Raw genomic sequence first — 18,603 nt, forward strand, 5'->3', positions numbered from 1 at the left:
CATTATGAAGTGGTTTGAGTTTGATTTTTTATTTTTATTTGTTTTTTAAATATGTCAGTGAGTAAGCTACTTTAAAAACTCTGGTATTAAAGAATCTTGTTTTTGTGGCTTATGCCTACTTCAGAGATTTGAAATGCCTTAATTCAAATGCAGTTAGCTTTGTAATGTCTGCACAATATGAGCACTGAGATGCGTTCAGTTCCTAACTTTAATAATGAAACAGATGTATGAAAATTTCCACAGGACCATGTTGAAGCAGCACAGGAGACCAAATTGGCCTTCCCTGCTAAATACTGTGCATATTCCCATCTCTGATTAGTGCTAGGCCAATTACAGTTTGAGACTGAAGAAACTGAAATCCATAAAACTTACAATGGACTGAAAATACTTTGTATGAAACAATAGCTGCTTAGGTTGAAGAGGAGTTTATGGAGGCATACCTCAGTACAGCCCCTTAAAACTTTATTATTCCTTTCTTTTGGAAGGATTACGATTCCATTGTGAAATTGGTGAAAACTTTAGAAAAACTGCCCACTTTTGACTTGGCTTCCCACCACCATGTGAGGTTGCATTATGCATTTGCCCTAAACAGGTAAGAATCTACCCTTCCTTCTGCTATGGAACAGTAAATCAAAACTTCAAACTTTGTAAGGGGTGGGTAATACTGTCTGAAGTTCCCTAGTGGAATCTTTATACGCAATCCTATGATTTTGACTGAAGCAGCTCTGGGGATTCTAAGCTTCTTTTTATCTCATACTGTTAAATTTCATTCTTTAGCATGTTTGATTTGTCTTTCCATAGGTTTGTATTATTTTTTTGTTTCAGTACCTAAATTAGAAAAAACAAATACCTTACAATATTATCCTTCTGTAAAATACACTTTTAACATGGCTGTGTGAGAGACAGCGCTGCGTCACTTGTGCTGGCAAGGACATCATCTCATTCAAGTCTGAGTTCTGGTAATGTCAGGAGACGGAAGCAGACCTTTCATCAAATGTCCATAGGAAGATTTTATTGTATTATGATGATAAAATAATTTTCACATCGTCTGATAACATGGGCAAAATGTGATACATGGAGCAACATACACTGCTTCTATGGATTAAATAAAAGCCAAGCCTAGATTTTCTTTCTAGGATACTGACATTTAGGCAAGTGACTAAGAAGGGTGTTTTTTCAGAGGAAATTACAGATGTTCTCTGCTCCATTGCTGTTATTGCAGTGAACATTTTGCTGTTGACTTTTAGAAGAGTAGACCAGGTATCAGCAGGTATTGAAATTGTCAAGTATAGCAAATGTTGATAGGTGGTTCTGCTTCTCACAGATTTGAATTTTGTAATTCAGCTTCATTGAGGAGGCTTAAAACTGCACATCATGAAAGTGATGTCAAAACATGTCACAAGGAATTACTTGAAAAAATAAACCTGGTTTTGAAAGACAAAAAAAAAGCAAAAAAAAACCCCAGACAAACAGCTGTCTGGCATTTTTTGTCTGAATAAAATGTCCAGATCCTTAATTTTGTCTTTATACCAGGTAAATGAAGGTATAAATATTGTGCCTTTTTTGTTTCCACTTTGACATACATATGTGAAGTTTTGCAGATTAAATAGTCCAGCCTATACCTGCCACTTCTACAGAGCCTTCACAAGGGTCTTGAGGTATTCCTTGGACATGTAACGTGTTGTTTAGACCTCAAGATCACAGTTTTCTGAAACAAAATTGTCTTTGAAAACAGGACTAGTTCACTGAGGCACTAAAAACCTCACTGAGGCACTAAAAACCAACTGGAAAACTGCAGCATAATCTTTTCAGGCATATCCTTATACTTCACTGGTTCTGTGACTCAAGATATTGCCTCCGAGAGTATCTGACAGAAGATTGACACACTACCTCCAAAGGAATCCAGATGAGATTTTCCTATTCCTCTCCTTTCCAGACTGACCATTAAACTAGAAGCCATGACAGCCATGAAAACATTCATGCTTTGGTGTGCCAAGAAGGAATTGCTTTGGCTAATTGTAGCTTTCTCCTTACTGAGACTGCAGAGGATATTTTGTGAGCTGAGGCAGGTCTGGAATACTCTGCACTTCTGGATCTTTGCTGTGAAAAAAATGTGTCTCTTGCTTCTAATCCAGGTCACTAGCACGGAAGGATGGAGCAGCTCAATTAGTCAGGATTAGTCTGACCTAAATCAAGAAATGTGAGGGCATTGATGATGGAAAAGTAAACAGAAATAAAAGTAGGGACCTCTGTCTTTGAAGACCAGCTAAGTGTAAATAATCCACGTTGCAAAACATTATTTGCCCTACTGGTTTTGTTCTCATTAAATTCATTAATCTGGATTAGTGAGAGTCAATACAAGATGTGGAAAAGTTGAAAACGGAGTCATTTGATTGTTCAGTATACAAACATGTTAAAACTCTAAACTTTTGATACTGAATGATGTATGTACCAAAGCTATGACTCACCAGGAAGTGTCTAATGCTTGCAATTACGTGGTTTATTTGTCTGAAGTACTTCTTTTAATATTGCCTTTTTGGCTTTACTCCTAAACCTTCCCTATCATGGGAGTTCAATCTGGTTTGTGCTTTTTGGAAGTTTTGCTTCACAGTCAAAATGTATATAAAAAGTAAAATCACAAACACAAGGTTGAATCTTTTTTTCCTTTAGAGCATGAATTACATTGGAAGAAAAACTAGACATGAGATCAAGGTTCGCATTTTTCTATTTTATAAGGAAGTAACACATGACCCTTCTAAGAATTTCCCTGGAGGTTCTTGATGCTGTTTTCAGTGCTTTGCTATAGCTGATGCATCATGAGAGAGAGAAGTTATGTTTAGGGGCATTTATAAAGGTTTCCCATGACATAAAGAAAAGACCAAAAAAAAAGGAAGAAGGGGTAAGTGTGTGTATATAACATAGTACATTGTGTCTATCTATCATTTTACATGGATGAAGTCATATGCCAATTAAAAACAGTAATGAAAAATTATTTCTTGTTAACTTTGTTGGTTTTTTAATCAAATTTATTATTTTCAACAGGAGAAATCTGCCTGGAGACAGACAGAAAGCTCTAGAAATTATGATTCCCCTTGTAGAGCAGGAAGACCAAGTAGCTTCAGATATGTACTGCCTGGTTGGTCGAATTTACAAGGACATGTTTTTGGAATCTGGGTTCATAGATATAGAAAGCAGGGACAAAGCAACTTTCTGGTGAGTACTATTTTCCTGGTCTACGTCCTTTTTTTAGCTTTGGAAAAATATTCCTCAAACAAGAATATATTTGAATGGTTTTACTTTGCAAATATTTGGCATCCTTAGGGGATAGAAGGCATCTTCTAAATTGCCTTGCTTATTTGTTGAGAATGAGAGATTTTTGTTGTTCACACATCTCATTTTGCAAAGCTCTTCAAGTGCCTCAGAGACCTGAAGTTTAGGTGTAAACTAAACTCATCATTTTTCCCAAATATGAAGTCTCCTGTTTACTATGTTATTCTTAGGAATCTGGGCCAGAGAGTAATCAGTCATGAATTGATTGGCATGTCTGGAATCTGACAGATTTTAGCTAGCAAGGCTTAGAGGTTTAACTCACAACCAGTATGGCTGTTCCAAACTTGCTGACAAAAGTTTTATCACTGTACAGTGGTAAAAGTTTTATCATTGTCATATAGTACAGGCACATTGCAGTGGACTACAGTAGCATCAGTAGTCAAAAAAACACACAATAACTAGTCGATAATAGATGAATCCTTATCCGCATTTTAGAGACAAGAATCTTGGTTTTTTAATGCTTTTGAAATGCACTCTAAATCACTGTTACATGGAAGAGGTTAGAAAATGAAGGCATGGGATGTCATCCTAGACTTCTGTCAGGATGAGCTGCTTTTCTGCATTCAGATGAGGATACAGACAATCTGCATTTATGTGTCCTGCAGATCACATCTTGGCTCTGATCTTGTGATCATCAGCTGCTTGTTGAAGTAAATGCTTAAAATAGAAAGCTTTCTTCTTTCTTTGTAATTTATCACTTGTTTTCAGTAAACTTCAGCTTAGAGCTGGCTCTCATAAAAGATAAGATAAAATTGTTTACCAGTTATGGCCTCAGAATAGAAATTCAGTTTATAATTTCTGGTCAGTCTTTACAGCTTGGCAATTCTTACTGCACTTTTAAAAGATGTTGAAATAACAGGAATGCAACATATTATTTTCATTCCTCCTAGCATAATTTTGGATTTAAAAAAGTTTCATTTCCTGTAAAGTGCAAAGTCTGTAAAAAACTTTCAGGGGTTTTTTGTAAACACTGTATTTTGCTAATATCATAAATATAAAGATATGAAGAAAAGTGTAGTTTTACATACAAATTTTAGGCATTATTACAGACTAATTAAATACAAATTACTCTTGCTATTGTACATCTTTCTTTCTCCTTGTTCATGGTGCCTTATGAACAGATAAACTTTGATATATCAAACATAATTGAACTAAGAATGATTATATGTATAACAGTGCTGAGTTCATGTAGCCATTTAAACACACTTTGAATAAATGCATCTTAGCAATCATGACAATCATGGATCTGATGACAGGAAGTGATTGCAGGCATTCCAGTCTAGGAAAGGACTCTGGCAATTGAGACCCAATGCAGAATGCTCTGTGCACCTCCTGCCACAGAACAAGGAGATCTCTGTTGAGTCAAGCTGGAATTTGGCCGGAAGCTCTACCGGATGGTCCAATTGCTTTTGGTTTATATTTTATACTGGACATTGATTTGAGTTTCTAGTGTTAGTCACACAGCAGGCCTAAAATGCTGGAAGGTTGACTCATAACTTAGTGAAAAGCTCTTAGAAAGGAGCAGGTCCACTCTAGTGCTCCAGCAGGCCACAACAGGACAAGGTGTGTGCAGGAGCAATGGCAGTGCTATGTTATGTTGAGATAAAGGTTATTATCTCAGTCTTAGAAAAATAAGGATGTAAGGGAAGCACACTGAATTGCATGAGATAAAGAGAATTTGGCAGCAGAACCAAAGCATTGGTTTTGCAACAACTGGTGATGCCAAGGTAATTTGTCTATTCCAATTTAAAAAAAACAAACCAACAATGTGCTTTTCTGACAATTAGAAAATAGAATAAAAGACATTTTTCATATAAATATGAGAGAATGAATGAAAGAGTAATTATTAACTGTCACTTTCTTGTTTCACACTGACGGTGTGAATCAGACTTACCAAAGCTACCAAGTCTTTATTCATATCCTTTCACCTCTACCCCCCCTAATTCAGTGTCTGCACTGCAACATTTTCTCAAATGTCAACAACTGCAACATTTTTCCAAAAGTACAGTCTTTCTTATATTGGAACAAAAATACTAATTTCCATGGCTTTTTCTTCTTCTTCTGTCAATCTTTCCTCTCTCCTTTTTGTATTGTATGAGAATTTAAGCATGGAAGATCTCTAGGGCAGAAAAGGTGGTCCAGTTCCCAACAGTGCTGTGTCTCCAAACAGATAATGCCCTTAGATGTATATACTTAGAATCAATGAGAGTGTTGTCCTGTTTAGTTGGCAGATTTTTATGGGTTTTTTGGTTTGTTTTTTTTTCTCCTTTGCTTAGTTTTTGTTTGTTTGGTTGATATGTTCTGTTTTTTGTTTTTAGGTTGGATGTTTTTTGTTGTTTTTTTGTTGGTTAGGGTTTTTTTAAATGAGCCAAAAACATTTTGTATGTACTTTCTTCCTCACTTTTTTGTAAATTGCAGAGAGAGAGAAAATTGCAGATGATGAAAGAAAAAGATCTAGTACTCTCTGATTCTCTTGCTTTTCTTTAGAGCAGTAGGCGCTTGTTTAATGATTAAGTTCTTTGGAGGTGGGCAGCTGAAGTATAAAAAGTATATATATGCAGCAGATTGAAGAGAAGCCTGTCTTACAGTTTTGGAGAGCAGAGCTTATGTTAAAGGATGCAAACACATTAATCATTAGAGCAGAAAAATGGACAAACAAATTAAAAACCGGCCGTATTTTTGACCTGGTGGGATAAAAATGCCTTAGCTTTGCTTGCATGTCAAAACATGGTCTAGAAGTTAAATACTTAAGGTTTGTGCAGATTGTTTTTCTTTCCTTCCTTATATACTAATCTCACAACCTTTTTAATTATTTAGGTGTATTCCATTTGTTTGTCTGTATTTCTTTCATCCTTTAGAAAGTAATTTTAAACGCCATTGCTTTTATGGTAGTGAGTTGTGTTGACTAAATCTCTTGTGCTCCTTAACTCACATATGATAGTAGTCTTTGCCTTCTCCCTACGGAGGTGTGAATATGTGTATGTATACCTGCAACCAAAGGTGTTCTTATTCTGAGGAATAAGTTTAAACCACTGTAGATGTCCTGTTGCTGTTGTCACAGCTACTTGCATTGCTAGCGTGAGGACAGTGTGTGCTGTGTTGGTGTGAAGCACCTCCAGTTCTTTTAAGACAAGATTGAGCCTAGGTGAATGCCTCTGCCATTTCTCTTGATTGCTCAGTTCCTCTTGAGGAGAATGAAATATGGGATAGTCCTTTTTTATGTGAACTCATAAGGACAGTGTCAATATGACACTCAGTAAAGAATAAAATTTGGAATAGCTGAAATCATAGCTAAGTGTGAGGTATATTCTTGTATCACTTGCTTTTGCATGTGCCATTGTAGCAGATCCACAATAAAATCTAAGGTTTCAGGTCAATGAAATGTAATATATTAAAGACTAAATTAATGAGCTTATTAATAAATATAACTCTGAAACAGGTCTTTTACAGACTGATAATATTATTTGTTTTTATTTGATATTAAAGGAATATTGTAAGATACTGTAACTTTACTGGGATAATTTTACTGGGATGGATGATTAGGATCTGTGCTTGTTGTGTGGGGGGAAAGGAAATGGGAGGAGGATGTATAAATACCAGACTCCTAAAAATAACCGCAAAGAATGTGTGGAAAACAGTAAAATATTTTTGCTTCTATGGATTCTTGCTGTGTAAACAGAAGATAAGCTCTTAAATTACCTAAAACTGTAATGATGCCCCAACTAGATTGCGTTATTTACAAAGTAAGCTTGAATGTTTGTTTTTCTAGGTTCAAGAAGGCGTTTGAGTCAGAGCCAACGTTACCAGCAGGAATTAATTATGCAGTACTCCTCCTGGCAGCTGGACATTGCTTTGATACTTCCTTTGAGCTGCGGAAAGTTGGTAATTATAGCTTGCAAATTCATGGGGAAATCACATTCTAGTGAAAGTACACTACCACCCACTGTTATAGGGGAAAACTCTGATGGTTGTATGTGAAAGCTTTGACAGAAAGCATGTGAATATTTAAGTTGGTCTCTCACACCGCTGCTGATCCCACCTGACTGCAGGTGAGTGCTGTCATGAGGACTTGTTTTCAGTGTCAAGGTTTTAAATGGTTACCAGAGTTCAGTAAAAGATAAGCTTCTTTGTGAAGGCACCATTTGTGTCAAACAGGAGCACCTGGAATGGGAATCCAGTTCCAGCTAGCACTCTTTAAAACAAGCAAACACAAACCCCTGGAGGGAATATGGAGGAGAAGTCTATCCTAAGACTGAGGAAAATGCACTTGACTTGAGCTTGGGTTGGGTTGAGAGAAGAATATTTCTCTTCTGATACATTCTTAGAGGTTTCTGAATGTCTGTATTCATAGAATCATAGGACGACAGTGGTTTGGGTTTGAGGGACCTTTAAAGACCATCTAGTCCAAGCCCCTGCTGTGGACAAAGATTTTTCACTAGATCAGGTTGCTCAGACTGACATTGGACACTTCCAACAAAGAGGCATTCACTTCCCTGGGCAACCTGGTCCAATGTCTCACCATCTTGTCATAAAAAACTTCTTTTTGAAGAAGGAAAAATTAGGAAGATTTTGTTTATGATCTTTTTTCTGGTTTTCTGGATTTGAGGAGAGTGAAAACTCAAGATTATTCAGTAATATGTTCAGGGAAGATTTGGCAGAAAGGACTGAATGTTGTAATATGCATTGCATTTGGTGTTCTTCTCCATGAATTTGTATAATTCTTGACTTTCTGTAAAGTCTTTTTTTATCTTTGTTTCTCCTGAGGAGGTTGTCAAGTGAGAAAGAAACAAATTTTTTCACTCCACTGAATGTATCTATATTCAGTGACTGCTCTAGTTTTGAAGTTAGGTGTGCACTGTATGTCTGGAAGTAATTTCCTGGGTAATTTTGAGTATGAAGGTCAGAGTGAGGTGATTACTTTCGCATAAATAGTGGAAGTGAAATTTAAATTCTCAGGTGTAAATGACGGTATTCATTTGGATGTGTGAGGCTGCGTAGAGTTGCCCCAGCTACTGTGTTTGCCCTTCTGTGAGTGGGTGAGATTTTGCTTTTTGGTTGGCATAGAATACTTCCACATCCTATACTGAAATTTGAATTCTTGTGCCAGAGTAGGAGGTAAGAAGATATGTTCTATACATTGCATAGCATTTACAAATACTCACTTGCTGGCCTAATTTTAAACTAGGTAGCTTAATGGAGCTGGGCTATATTTTTTGTGTAGTTTAATATGAATCCTTTACTTTGAAAGAAACTTCTTAATTGCATACAGACTACAGCCAACTAGATCTGTACAAATTCATTTTACTGATGAAATTTGTATGCTGTTTCTTTGGTATCATATTCTTATAAATTTGTCCAGTGTTGTTTTCCCTATTGTTTGTATTGAGACCATTACAGAAATTAATGTTCATTCTTACATGAGGTTCCATCCCCAGCTCATGACTTATTTAGTGCAGAAGTATCCTGTTCCTTAGGTGGTTTGTTTGTGTGTTTGTTTGCCTGTCTTATGTTAACATTTAGTTGGTGTCTGCTGGAAACCCTTGATACAGCAACCCCTCCTGTCAGCTACTGGTGTCCATCTTTCTTTTCTTTAGGGAATATTGTCAAAATACTTTTAGTCAGACTGACTCAGCTATTTCAAAACATGTTTTCAAATACATTATAGTATAGTATACCCTATGTGTATCATTTGTTTCTTGTTGATAAGACTGTGGTCACTATCATGGAATGCCAGGATGAAAAGTACCTCCAGGATCATCTGCTATAAACTTTCTCTGGAAAAGCACACTCTAGGCAGTATGGCCCAGCACCCTGTCCAGCTGAACCTCAAATATGTTCAATGTCAGCAAATCCACTGCTTCCCTGGGAGATGATTCCAAGAGCTGATTCTTCAAAATTTGAAAAATTTTTGTCTTGTGCCCAATTGGAAAGTCCCCAGTAGTAACTTGTACCTATCACCCTTTGTCTTTTCCTTGTGACTCCTTATTAAAAGGGAGTTTCCATCTTCTTTGTAGCCACCTTTTACTCACTGGATGGTGATAACACCTGCCCTAAGCCTGCTCCTCAAGGCTGAACAAACCCAGCTTTTCCTCATATGGCAGGCTTCCAGTCCTTTGTTCATCTTTGTGGCCATTCTCTGGACCCTCTCCAGCCTGTCCACATCTTTTGTGTATAGCGAGAACCAAAACAGAACACATTATTCCAGAAGTGCCCTGGCAAGCACTGAATAGAGTGGGATAATGGCTTCTTTATCCCTCCTAATGATGCCCCTGTTGATACATCCCAACATCCCATTGGGTTTCTTAGCTGAAGAAACACACTGTTCACTCATATTCAGCTGCTTGTTTTTCAGGGCCCCCAGATCCCTTTCCACAGAGCTGCTCTCCAGTGCAATATATCCCAGCCTGTGCTGCACTCCCAGATTATGTTTTCCCAGATGCAAGACCTTACAATGATCTTTGTACAAGGTTTATCAGATGGCTGGAGTTGTGCTAGATTCTGAGGATAGTTTAGTATTTTCTTTGTCTGAGGTCAATGTTTTAAACAAAATCAGACAATATCACAGAGATTGTATGGGAAAATGTTTTGATTTTTTTTCTGGTCCTAAGTATCTCTTACATGACTGTAATTCTTTTGATGACTCCTCTTGTTTAGATCTGTGTGTAAAGATCAATTTTTAGCAATAGTTAGATTTTCCATGCAGTGCTTTCTGTTTGGTGTCCACCCACAGCACTATCTGTAGTACACAGAAATTAGAGAAGTTCTGCTTTCTGCTGGGAGATCAGGAGAGATGCAAGAACAAACTCATCAAGTTCAGTCCGGGTTATATGGAAATTATATTGCTAGGCTGGGAAAGGTGTAGGTAAGGATGTAGTCATTATCAGTTCCTCAGAGGGTACATGAGACTGTAATTACAAGATGCATATCTGATTACATTGGGAATATTATAATAATTGCAGTAAAAGAAGAATAAATCCAAGAGAATTTTTACCAATCTGCACTAGATCAGAAAATTTGCCTTCTAAAACTTCCTACCTGTACTTGTCAGATAATAGTTCGCACCTAAATGAGAAAACAGACTATTAATAAAAACCCTCCTTCTATTTTTTGAGTAGTATTGCTTTCTTAACCATACAAATAACTTTGAGACCAGAACAGAAATGCTGTGATCTGCATTGCCAATTATGATCTCTGCAGGCTGTGCAACTTTGACTCACAAAGGATCCTGTAATATGAATTGTTCCATCAATATTTGAGCAAGGATAGCAGTTTATTTATAAAGCCTTCATATTAATATTAAACTGGTAATATCTACTTACTGTTATCTTATTTTCACCACAAGCTGTGGATATATTCTTGGTGTTATAAAAAGAAAGGCTTTTCTGGCATTAATGGTTCCTCTATTTTGCCTCATTTGTTTTAAAGGCAAAATATTTCTGATAAAATTTACTGGAATTCCTGCTGCTTTTTTTCCCTCCCCTTATGAATGCCAAATTTATCCTGGAAGGAGAGAATGTCTTGACTTTGCCTGGATTTTCTTACACTCTCAAGAACCTTTTAAAGATGGTGAAGTAAAAATAAACCTAGAAAAGAGAAATTATAGAAGGAGACCATAAACTCAGAATTAAATTCATGAAGGTTCACTTTGCAAGTTTCCAAATAATCCTGCCCCCCTCCCCGAGTTCTTTAAATTGAAGTTATAGGCTTTAGAACCTCTTGCAAATGTTATCACAAAGCAACTACATTTCAGAAATAAGTAACTTGCCTTTCAGGGATGAGTAACTTTACAGATGAGCTTTGCAGAGCATGGTCAGCAAACTAGAGTGAGTTATAGCACCAAGTACCTCACCTTTCTCAGAAGAACTTGATGAGAGGGTGATCTTGTCTTCTCTAAGGTAATAGGATCCACTTCACAGAATACTTGGGTAAAACTTCCATTTTCTCCAGGCTACGTAGCAGTAATGATTCCCAAATTTGGTGTCCTGAGGTACTGCCACACATCTATCCTTTCTCCCCCTATCTTCCTATAAGTCTCCCTTACTGAGCTGGGACTCAAAATGATTGCTGTCACCAGTCCTACCCTCCTAACAAACCCCCCTCCCTGCCAGCCAGTAACATGGGTCCCTCCCCATGTGAGTTGTACTCTTCATCAGACCCACACACTCAATTTGTACCTCACTTTAGCCCTATGCACAGCTATCAACTGAAACAATCCAGGTATCCCTGGGATACCAGTTCTTTACACCTCTTGTGATGAAGTCACATTAAAAGCCTGTGGAAATTAGTAGGTGTCTGTCTTTTATTGTGTGTTGCTATCAAATGCATGCAAATGTTTTAGACATTCTAGTAGAGCTCTTTGGCCTGTGCAGATAGTGCTAGGAGTCTTACTTTAAAGTCCTGGGAAAGATTAATTTTTTTCCATTTACTGTGTTTTCTGGATAGCATTCAGGTTTTGTTCTCTACAACCCAACTAAAGTTGAACACTTTCTACACAAATTCCCCCTCCCTATTCTGCACTGACTAGTGGAGGTGTACATCTTCAAGTGGTCTCTTTGACAGTGTGAGCATGTGTAGCACCCTGGCTGAAAGCCTTGCAGAGATGGTCACCATGGTACCCTGATGGAGGTGACATTTCTCAGGCAGATCAGAGACACTTTGTAGCATCTATGGCATTTTTAAAAGCCTTTATTACCTGACATAGATGTCATAAAAATGTGAGCAATGTGATAAAACAAACTTTGTAGGTTGAAATGTAGCTTATGTAATGATACCCATTTTTTTAATATTTATTACTGCTTCCACCATGAACTTTAGTCTGCTAGCTACTCAGGGAAGGTTAAGGAAAAAAACAAGATCAGCAGTTGCATTGAAATTTCTTGTGAATACTCAGCCTGAATATCAAGGACAATGGAAGATGATGTGGGAGGGAAACTGTCATAGTGGAGTAGTGTGGGAAAAGTGAATAAAACACTACAGTGATGGAGCAGCTTGTTGTGTAAGCTGAAAATTGTGGTTTTTTTGCAGGGGATGGTGTAGCATATCTCATGTTAGCTATATGTAGCAGCTCATATGAACTAAAACTCATCCTGAAGGCCACAGGGGAGCCTGTAGTTCTCAGCAAACTTAGCAAGTCAAAATAAAACCTGAGGCTCGCCGTAGTCTTGAGTTGCTGAGGGGCTTGTGAATATTAATAGATGTCTTTCATTGGGGTAGGACTTGCGGCAGTTAAAAGAACATCACTGCTGGAAGAAGCCCAGTGGATCATCTGTTCCTTCTGCATGGGACCTTGTCTATAAAGGTAAGTTTGGGGCTTGGGGCTTGTAAGTTAAAAAAACAAAGCAGAAAAAAACATAATAGGTGCCTTATTCAGCATCTGTTAAGTTTTTGCAGCTATGTTGTGTAGCCTAAGGCCCCAATTTACCTTTACAGATGAGGTCCATGCAAGAACATAGGTAATCTGACTGTGGCCTTGTCCTGACAGTGATGTCTTAACATTACTTGCTTGAGAAGCCTGTAGGAAGAGGGGGTGGGGAAAAAAGAATTTTCTACCAATTAGAAGGTTTGGAAGGCATATAACATTAACTGGTAAGTATGATTTCCATCTTATTTTATCCAAATGGAGAGGGTATAGTCATGTAAGCAATTAGAAGATTCTTAATAAGGGAAATGGTTATTTTAAAATTGCATTAATACAAATTCTTGTGACTTGTTATTCTCTTTGCTACAGGAGTAAAGATCAGCAGCCTGCTTGGTAAAAAGGGGAGCTTGGAGAAACTGCAAAGCTATTGGGAAGTGGGATCTTTCTTGGGGGCCAGTATGTTGGCTAATGATCATATACGAGTGATCCAGGCTTCAGAAAAGCTGTTTAAACTAAAGGCACCAGCATGGTAAGGTGATAAACAAGGCCATGTACATTCATATGTTTGAAAACGTTGGACTGCCTCAGCTTTCACATTAGGCACTGTACTCAGCTGACAGGAGATATGTTTTGTGGTTTTTAACAGATTTTACTGTGTGTGTATTATTTCACTGTACTTTTATCCAGAGAAGGGACTTCCTTCCTCTTTTGCCCTTATTCAGGGGTAGATCTGATATGGGTCTTTAATTTGATGTATGGGAAGGGCAGATTCATCATGGACTTCAAACTCTTCTGAGGGCAAAGGAGAAAGGAGGAGTTGCTTGTGGCTACATTGCTGAAGAGAAGTGGTAGTGGCTTGTGAGTTAATCATAACAGCCTGAAGGTTTTGGGCAATGAAGACAGCTTAGCTAAGGAGGCCTGGCTGTACCTTTATATATTGTTAAGGTTATGGCACACAGCAGTTGTTTTAGGAACTGAGTGCAAATGAGCTGTGTGGTGCAAGCTGCATCTTGTAGCGATTGAGAAGACTGCAAATCAAAGTCCAATTAATAGAAAGGCCATAAATCCAGGGTTAAAGGCAACCCTGTTAACTCAACATCTGTTATGCAAAGGCCCAGAGATGTGTGCTCTGACAGCAGGTTCCCAGCACCAGTGGTGAATATAGGCAGCAATTAAGGACCAGTCACCTACTCATTAAGGGCTGGGATTATCTTGGATGGGGAGAACCAAGACTCCTTTCTGACTAAAAAAGTTGTCACTCTGCTAACTCTAAGAGTGAACATCACAACATATATATTCTTATCTTTTTATAAAGGATAAATTGTACCTCCAGAAGGTGATCAGAGGGATGCTAAAATACAGAAATGCTAAATTGCTGTATTGACATAACATAGAAAATGTCAAAATTAAAAACTCTAATTTTCAGACAAAATATTTCATAAATGCTTTTTGCAGTGTATTTATTTGCAAGGTTTTCAATTTTTTACTATGTGTTTATTTTTCTAAGAAGCTGGATAACAGTGTCTGGAAGTCTCCTGGTAGAATTTTCTGGAGATTATGAATGCCTAGTTGTCAGGATTTTATGTACCCCAGTGCCTCTGGGGTTTAAGTCTGTGGATTAAACTCTGAAAATACAGCTCACTCATTTGTGCTTTGTGAAGAATTTCTCCGGTGAGCAATTCCTTCCCAGCCTGTTGCCTGCTTTATAGCAGGGCCCACTTGGTGCAAACAGGAGCAGACACAGCACCATAAGCAGCTATCCTGATGGCCTAAGCAGGATAATTAGAAATTGCACAGCTATGGAAATGTTCATCAAAGACCCTCTGAGGGTGAAACAAAAGTTTTCATTAATAGCCTAACTGTGATAAAGTGATAGCAGTGATAAATCCTCTTTTAGTGTGTATATCTCATGCTGTAGTGTTAATAAAAATTGTGTGAGATTATGTTTACAACCTTTTTTTTTTCAGAAATGCCAAGAGAAAGCAATGGTACCAAGAAGCCCCATAAATCAGCCCCAGAAAGTAAAACAACAGAGAGAGGGATAAACTGCATTTAGGGGAAACATTCAACACACCAGTTGTCCTTCTCTAGCAATGCCAAAAGAGTGCCTAACAGAGCTGTTGTCATCTTTGCAGGATAATCAGTTCCAGAAGCATCATGTTTTAGAAATGTGTTAAATAATTGCCTACACAGGCAATATAGGAGATAGAATACTTAAACTAGTGGACTTTTTACCTTAATTTTTCTTTGAAGTAGGTCACTACTGAAACAAGTTTAACATGGGCTCAGCTTGGTCCTTAGGCAGAGGGTTTAGCTCTTTCATGAATTTTTCATGGTTTAGGGTAGAAGACAGTGTATGGTATCAGGTATATGGGCAGGAAGGAGTGTTCCAGGACTCTTTTATATTTCAGTTGCCTCATTTAGCAGCTGTGTTTCCAATTCTAGTTGGGAATTGTTATTATGAAAAGCAATCCTAGAGAAGTGAAAAGTTACTGGCAGCCTTGGTATTGCAATGGTGAATACTTCAGTTGTGTTTAAAGGTAGAGACATTACTGCTTACAAACTGTACTGAATTTACTATCTGTATATGTTTGGATGGTCACAGGTACCTGAAGTCTATTGTAGAGACTATTTTGATATATCAGCATTTTAAGAAACTGACCCCAGAGCAACATACAGCCAAACAGGAACTTGTGGACTTCTGGATGGACTTCCTAGTTGAAGCCACAAAGACAGATGTGACTGTAGTTCGATTTCCAGTAAGTGGCTGTTTTTTTTGGGTCTTTGAGGCTTTTTTTGGTAATGTTTTTAGGGTTGGGCTCTTTTAAAAAATATTGTGATGTAAAGGAAATGAGCACAAAGCTCTGCTTCTTTTTAGGTGGCCAGACTACCTGTTTGTCCAGAAGGAATGTATTTGACCTGAATCTTAGATTGATTTTAATTGAATGCACATGGGTACAACAGGATTACACAGTATGTTCCATACAAAAGTAACGAGGAAAAAAGTCAAGATAGAATTTTGGTATTTATTGTCTGCTACCAATGGGTATACTTCTAAAGCAAACATTTACAGTGTACTCCAGGTGATTATATATTAACTATATGGTGTTTTGAAAAAAAAATATTAATTAATTTCAGTCTTTTTCTAGCTCAGCAGACTTTGTATACTCTACTGCCAATTAAGACTGTTCCCTTTCAGAGGTTAAAAATCAGCCCAAACAGTCAGAAATCTATTGTTCCAGCTACTAGAAAATGCATTTCAACAACATTGCACTATAAGTGTGTGTATATATATTTATTTCTGATTTCTTCCACAAAAAATTTGCTGAGAGTTTTTATTAGATGCCCCAGTGCTGTACCATGTATACAGTATCCTGAAAATATACTGTAAATAAGTCTATGTTTTCTGTACATATAAACTGTATATGTCCAGGAAATATGGGTATTCCTTTCAGCTAACCATGAGTAAAACCAGCTTTTTGTCTTAAATAGGAATTGCTATTGCCTCCCAGATAGTTAAAGTGCATACAGGTTGTTTTGTACAGTTCATTTACCTTCCATGTGTAGATGTGTTAATAAACTGTTAGGAAGACTTCAATGTTAAACAGCAAGAGCTTGAGGCAGTAAAGTAAAAACAACATGAGACTGTCTAAAGAGCCTGGTTTTCCTTTTCTGATGAGAACAGGTAGAAAGTTTTGCTGGGAACCAAAAGATATTTTGCATCTTCTGGGTTTTGTACAAGACAAGGCATAATCCTTTTAGATTTTAGATGCTGGAATAGTTCAATTACATACTTACCATAGGTTCTGACATATAAAACTGTCCAAATAAAATTGTTTGAATTTTTGTTAATATTAAGAGGTAAACCAAAGCTGATCACTGCAATAGCATGAACCAAGAGATAAACCCAGTGTCCACCTGGTTTGATGGTGCTGTACAGGAAGTTGGTTGGAGCATGGAGTTGACAAGGCCAAGATCATCCCTGTATGGACTCAGTGATCCCTCTGGGTTCCTTCCAACTCAGTCTATTCTGTGATTTCATGACTACACTGGTGTTGCAGACAGAGATATGACATTTCTCATCATACAAAAATTCTATTTGTGCCTGTTCAGAATGAAAATCACACAGTTCAACAAATCAACAAAATGAAAATTAGCAACATCTTTTTCCCTCCCTTCTTCCTGATTGCAAATTATTTATTCTAAAAGAAGCTTTTTTCATATTTCCTTATTGTGCATTGTTCTGTGTACGCTGAGAGTTTGAGCTTAAGAGTTCCACTGTCCATGGGCACTAAGTTAGCTGTTAGTTACTCTCTTATCCAGTAACATCAGTGTCATCACTTTGGCCTTTAGAGGAAGAAATGACAGTGCATGGACAACTTGTTAAAGGATAAAGACCACAGTTTGTGAAATGGCTTAAATCAGATTTTACAAGCTGTAGGTGTCTGGAGATGTCAAGCAACACATTTTAATTCCCACTGCTTATAATTTACAGAGTTAAATGTGTAGGTACTTTTCAGAATTTAGCCCTGCGCTGCTTCCAGTGTATCTCTGTGCTTATCAACTCTGAAGGAAGAGACATGGCTTAGATTTCACTCTAAGCCATGGATTTCTCCAAGACTTTCTACTTTGATATTCATATACTTTTTAAATAGATGCAGACCAACTTGTCCTAGTCAATCATTGTTGCATCTCATGTCTTTTAAATTATGCTTCTAGTTTTTGTTCTCTTATACCACAACATTTTCTATACTCTTCAGCTGTCAACCTCTCGCAGTGGTACTTGTTACTTTTGAGAAAATAATTTGATCTAGTGGCTACAGTTCATGGTGGCCTAAATCAAAAGCTGTTCAATTTAGCTCTAGGTTAATCTGTTCCTCTGCTTCACCCAAATATGCTTCTACCAAAAGATGATAAAGGTGTACCATGAACCTTCTCCACATGGGAGATAGACATTCTAGAGTGGCATTGTAGGAGACTGAATTGTGGCAGAAAAACCTGACATTTAAAAAAAAAAAATTTGCAAAATTGATACAGGTTACCAATGGACACATAATAGCCTTATGTAAAAAAAATTAAAGTCGGGTTTTTTTTCTTTTTTAATCTTAAGTTATTGGCAGCCACACTAAACTAGTGTGGTTAGTACCTAGTACCTAAATTTTAGATACCCAGTACCTAAAATTTTGCATTTCATTATTTCCCTGTTTTTCCTACTATGGTATGACTAAAGAAATAGTTTTGACAGTTTTCAATACCTTTTGAAGTTCTATCAATTTTGCACTAATTATTGAATTATTTTTTTTCTGCAAGGTTTTAATATTAGAACCAACAAAAATCTATCAGCCCTCATATCTCTCCATCAACAGTGAAGCCGAGGAGAAGACAGTATCCATCTGGCATGTGCTGCCTGATGACAAGGTATGTTTGTAGTTGTAACTTTTTCCACAATTTAAAAGTATGCATGCTACATAAGGCATGTAGCATGTGACCAGTTGCATCTAATTATGGTTCTGGAAAGTAGAAAAGTGTTTTAGTAACACACAGGAAGATGCTGAGATATTCCGCTGTGCTTAAGATTGTCCTGATTTTTAATGGATCTTTTGTTTCCCATCATTTTTCAAAATAACTTGCATTTTCCTTCAGGTTGTTTTAAGCCATTGTATAATATACAGCAAATCTGTTGCTTAAGATTTCATAAGTAATTTACAATTTAATGCCATCATATCAATAATGTAGCATAAAATTACTTATACTTACTGAACTATCTTCTTCCTGCCCTTGCAGTTTTACGTGTCAGCTGCCATAAATATTCCTTTACTATGAAAGTAATAGAGACTGATATGGTAAATTGGGAGCAGAATCAATCAAATGCCAAAGAAGTATTTGGCAGAAGGACAGATGGATGCTCTAGAAAC

At 37.2% G+C, this 18,603-nt stretch overlaps 1 protein-coding gene across 1 annotated transcript in view; it reads left to right on the forward strand.

The window, feature by feature from the left end:
• MAP3K5 (mitogen-activated protein kinase kinase kinase 5) overlaps positions 1-18,603 on the forward strand; it is a 98,315-nt gene that overhangs the window by 42,684 nt on the left and 37,028 nt on the right. The window contains exons 6-11 of the mRNA XM_054629192.2: positions 486-592; positions 3,043-3,213; positions 7,100-7,212; positions 13,058-13,217; positions 15,294-15,447; positions 17,999-18,106. Coding sequence (XP_054485167.2) covers positions 486-592; positions 3,043-3,213; positions 7,100-7,212; positions 13,058-13,217; positions 15,294-15,447; positions 17,999-18,106 — 813 coding nt within the window. The remainder of the gene's footprint in view (positions 1-485; positions 593-3,042; positions 3,214-7,099; positions 7,213-13,057; positions 13,218-15,293; positions 15,448-17,998; positions 18,107-18,603) is intronic.

The sequence above is a fragment of the Agelaius phoeniceus genome, chromosome 3 (genome assembly GCF_051311805.1).
Source record: "Agelaius phoeniceus isolate bAgePho1 chromosome 3, bAgePho1.hap1, whole genome shotgun sequence".
Lineage (NCBI taxonomy): Eukaryota > Metazoa > Chordata > Aves > Passeriformes > Icteridae > Agelaius > Agelaius phoeniceus.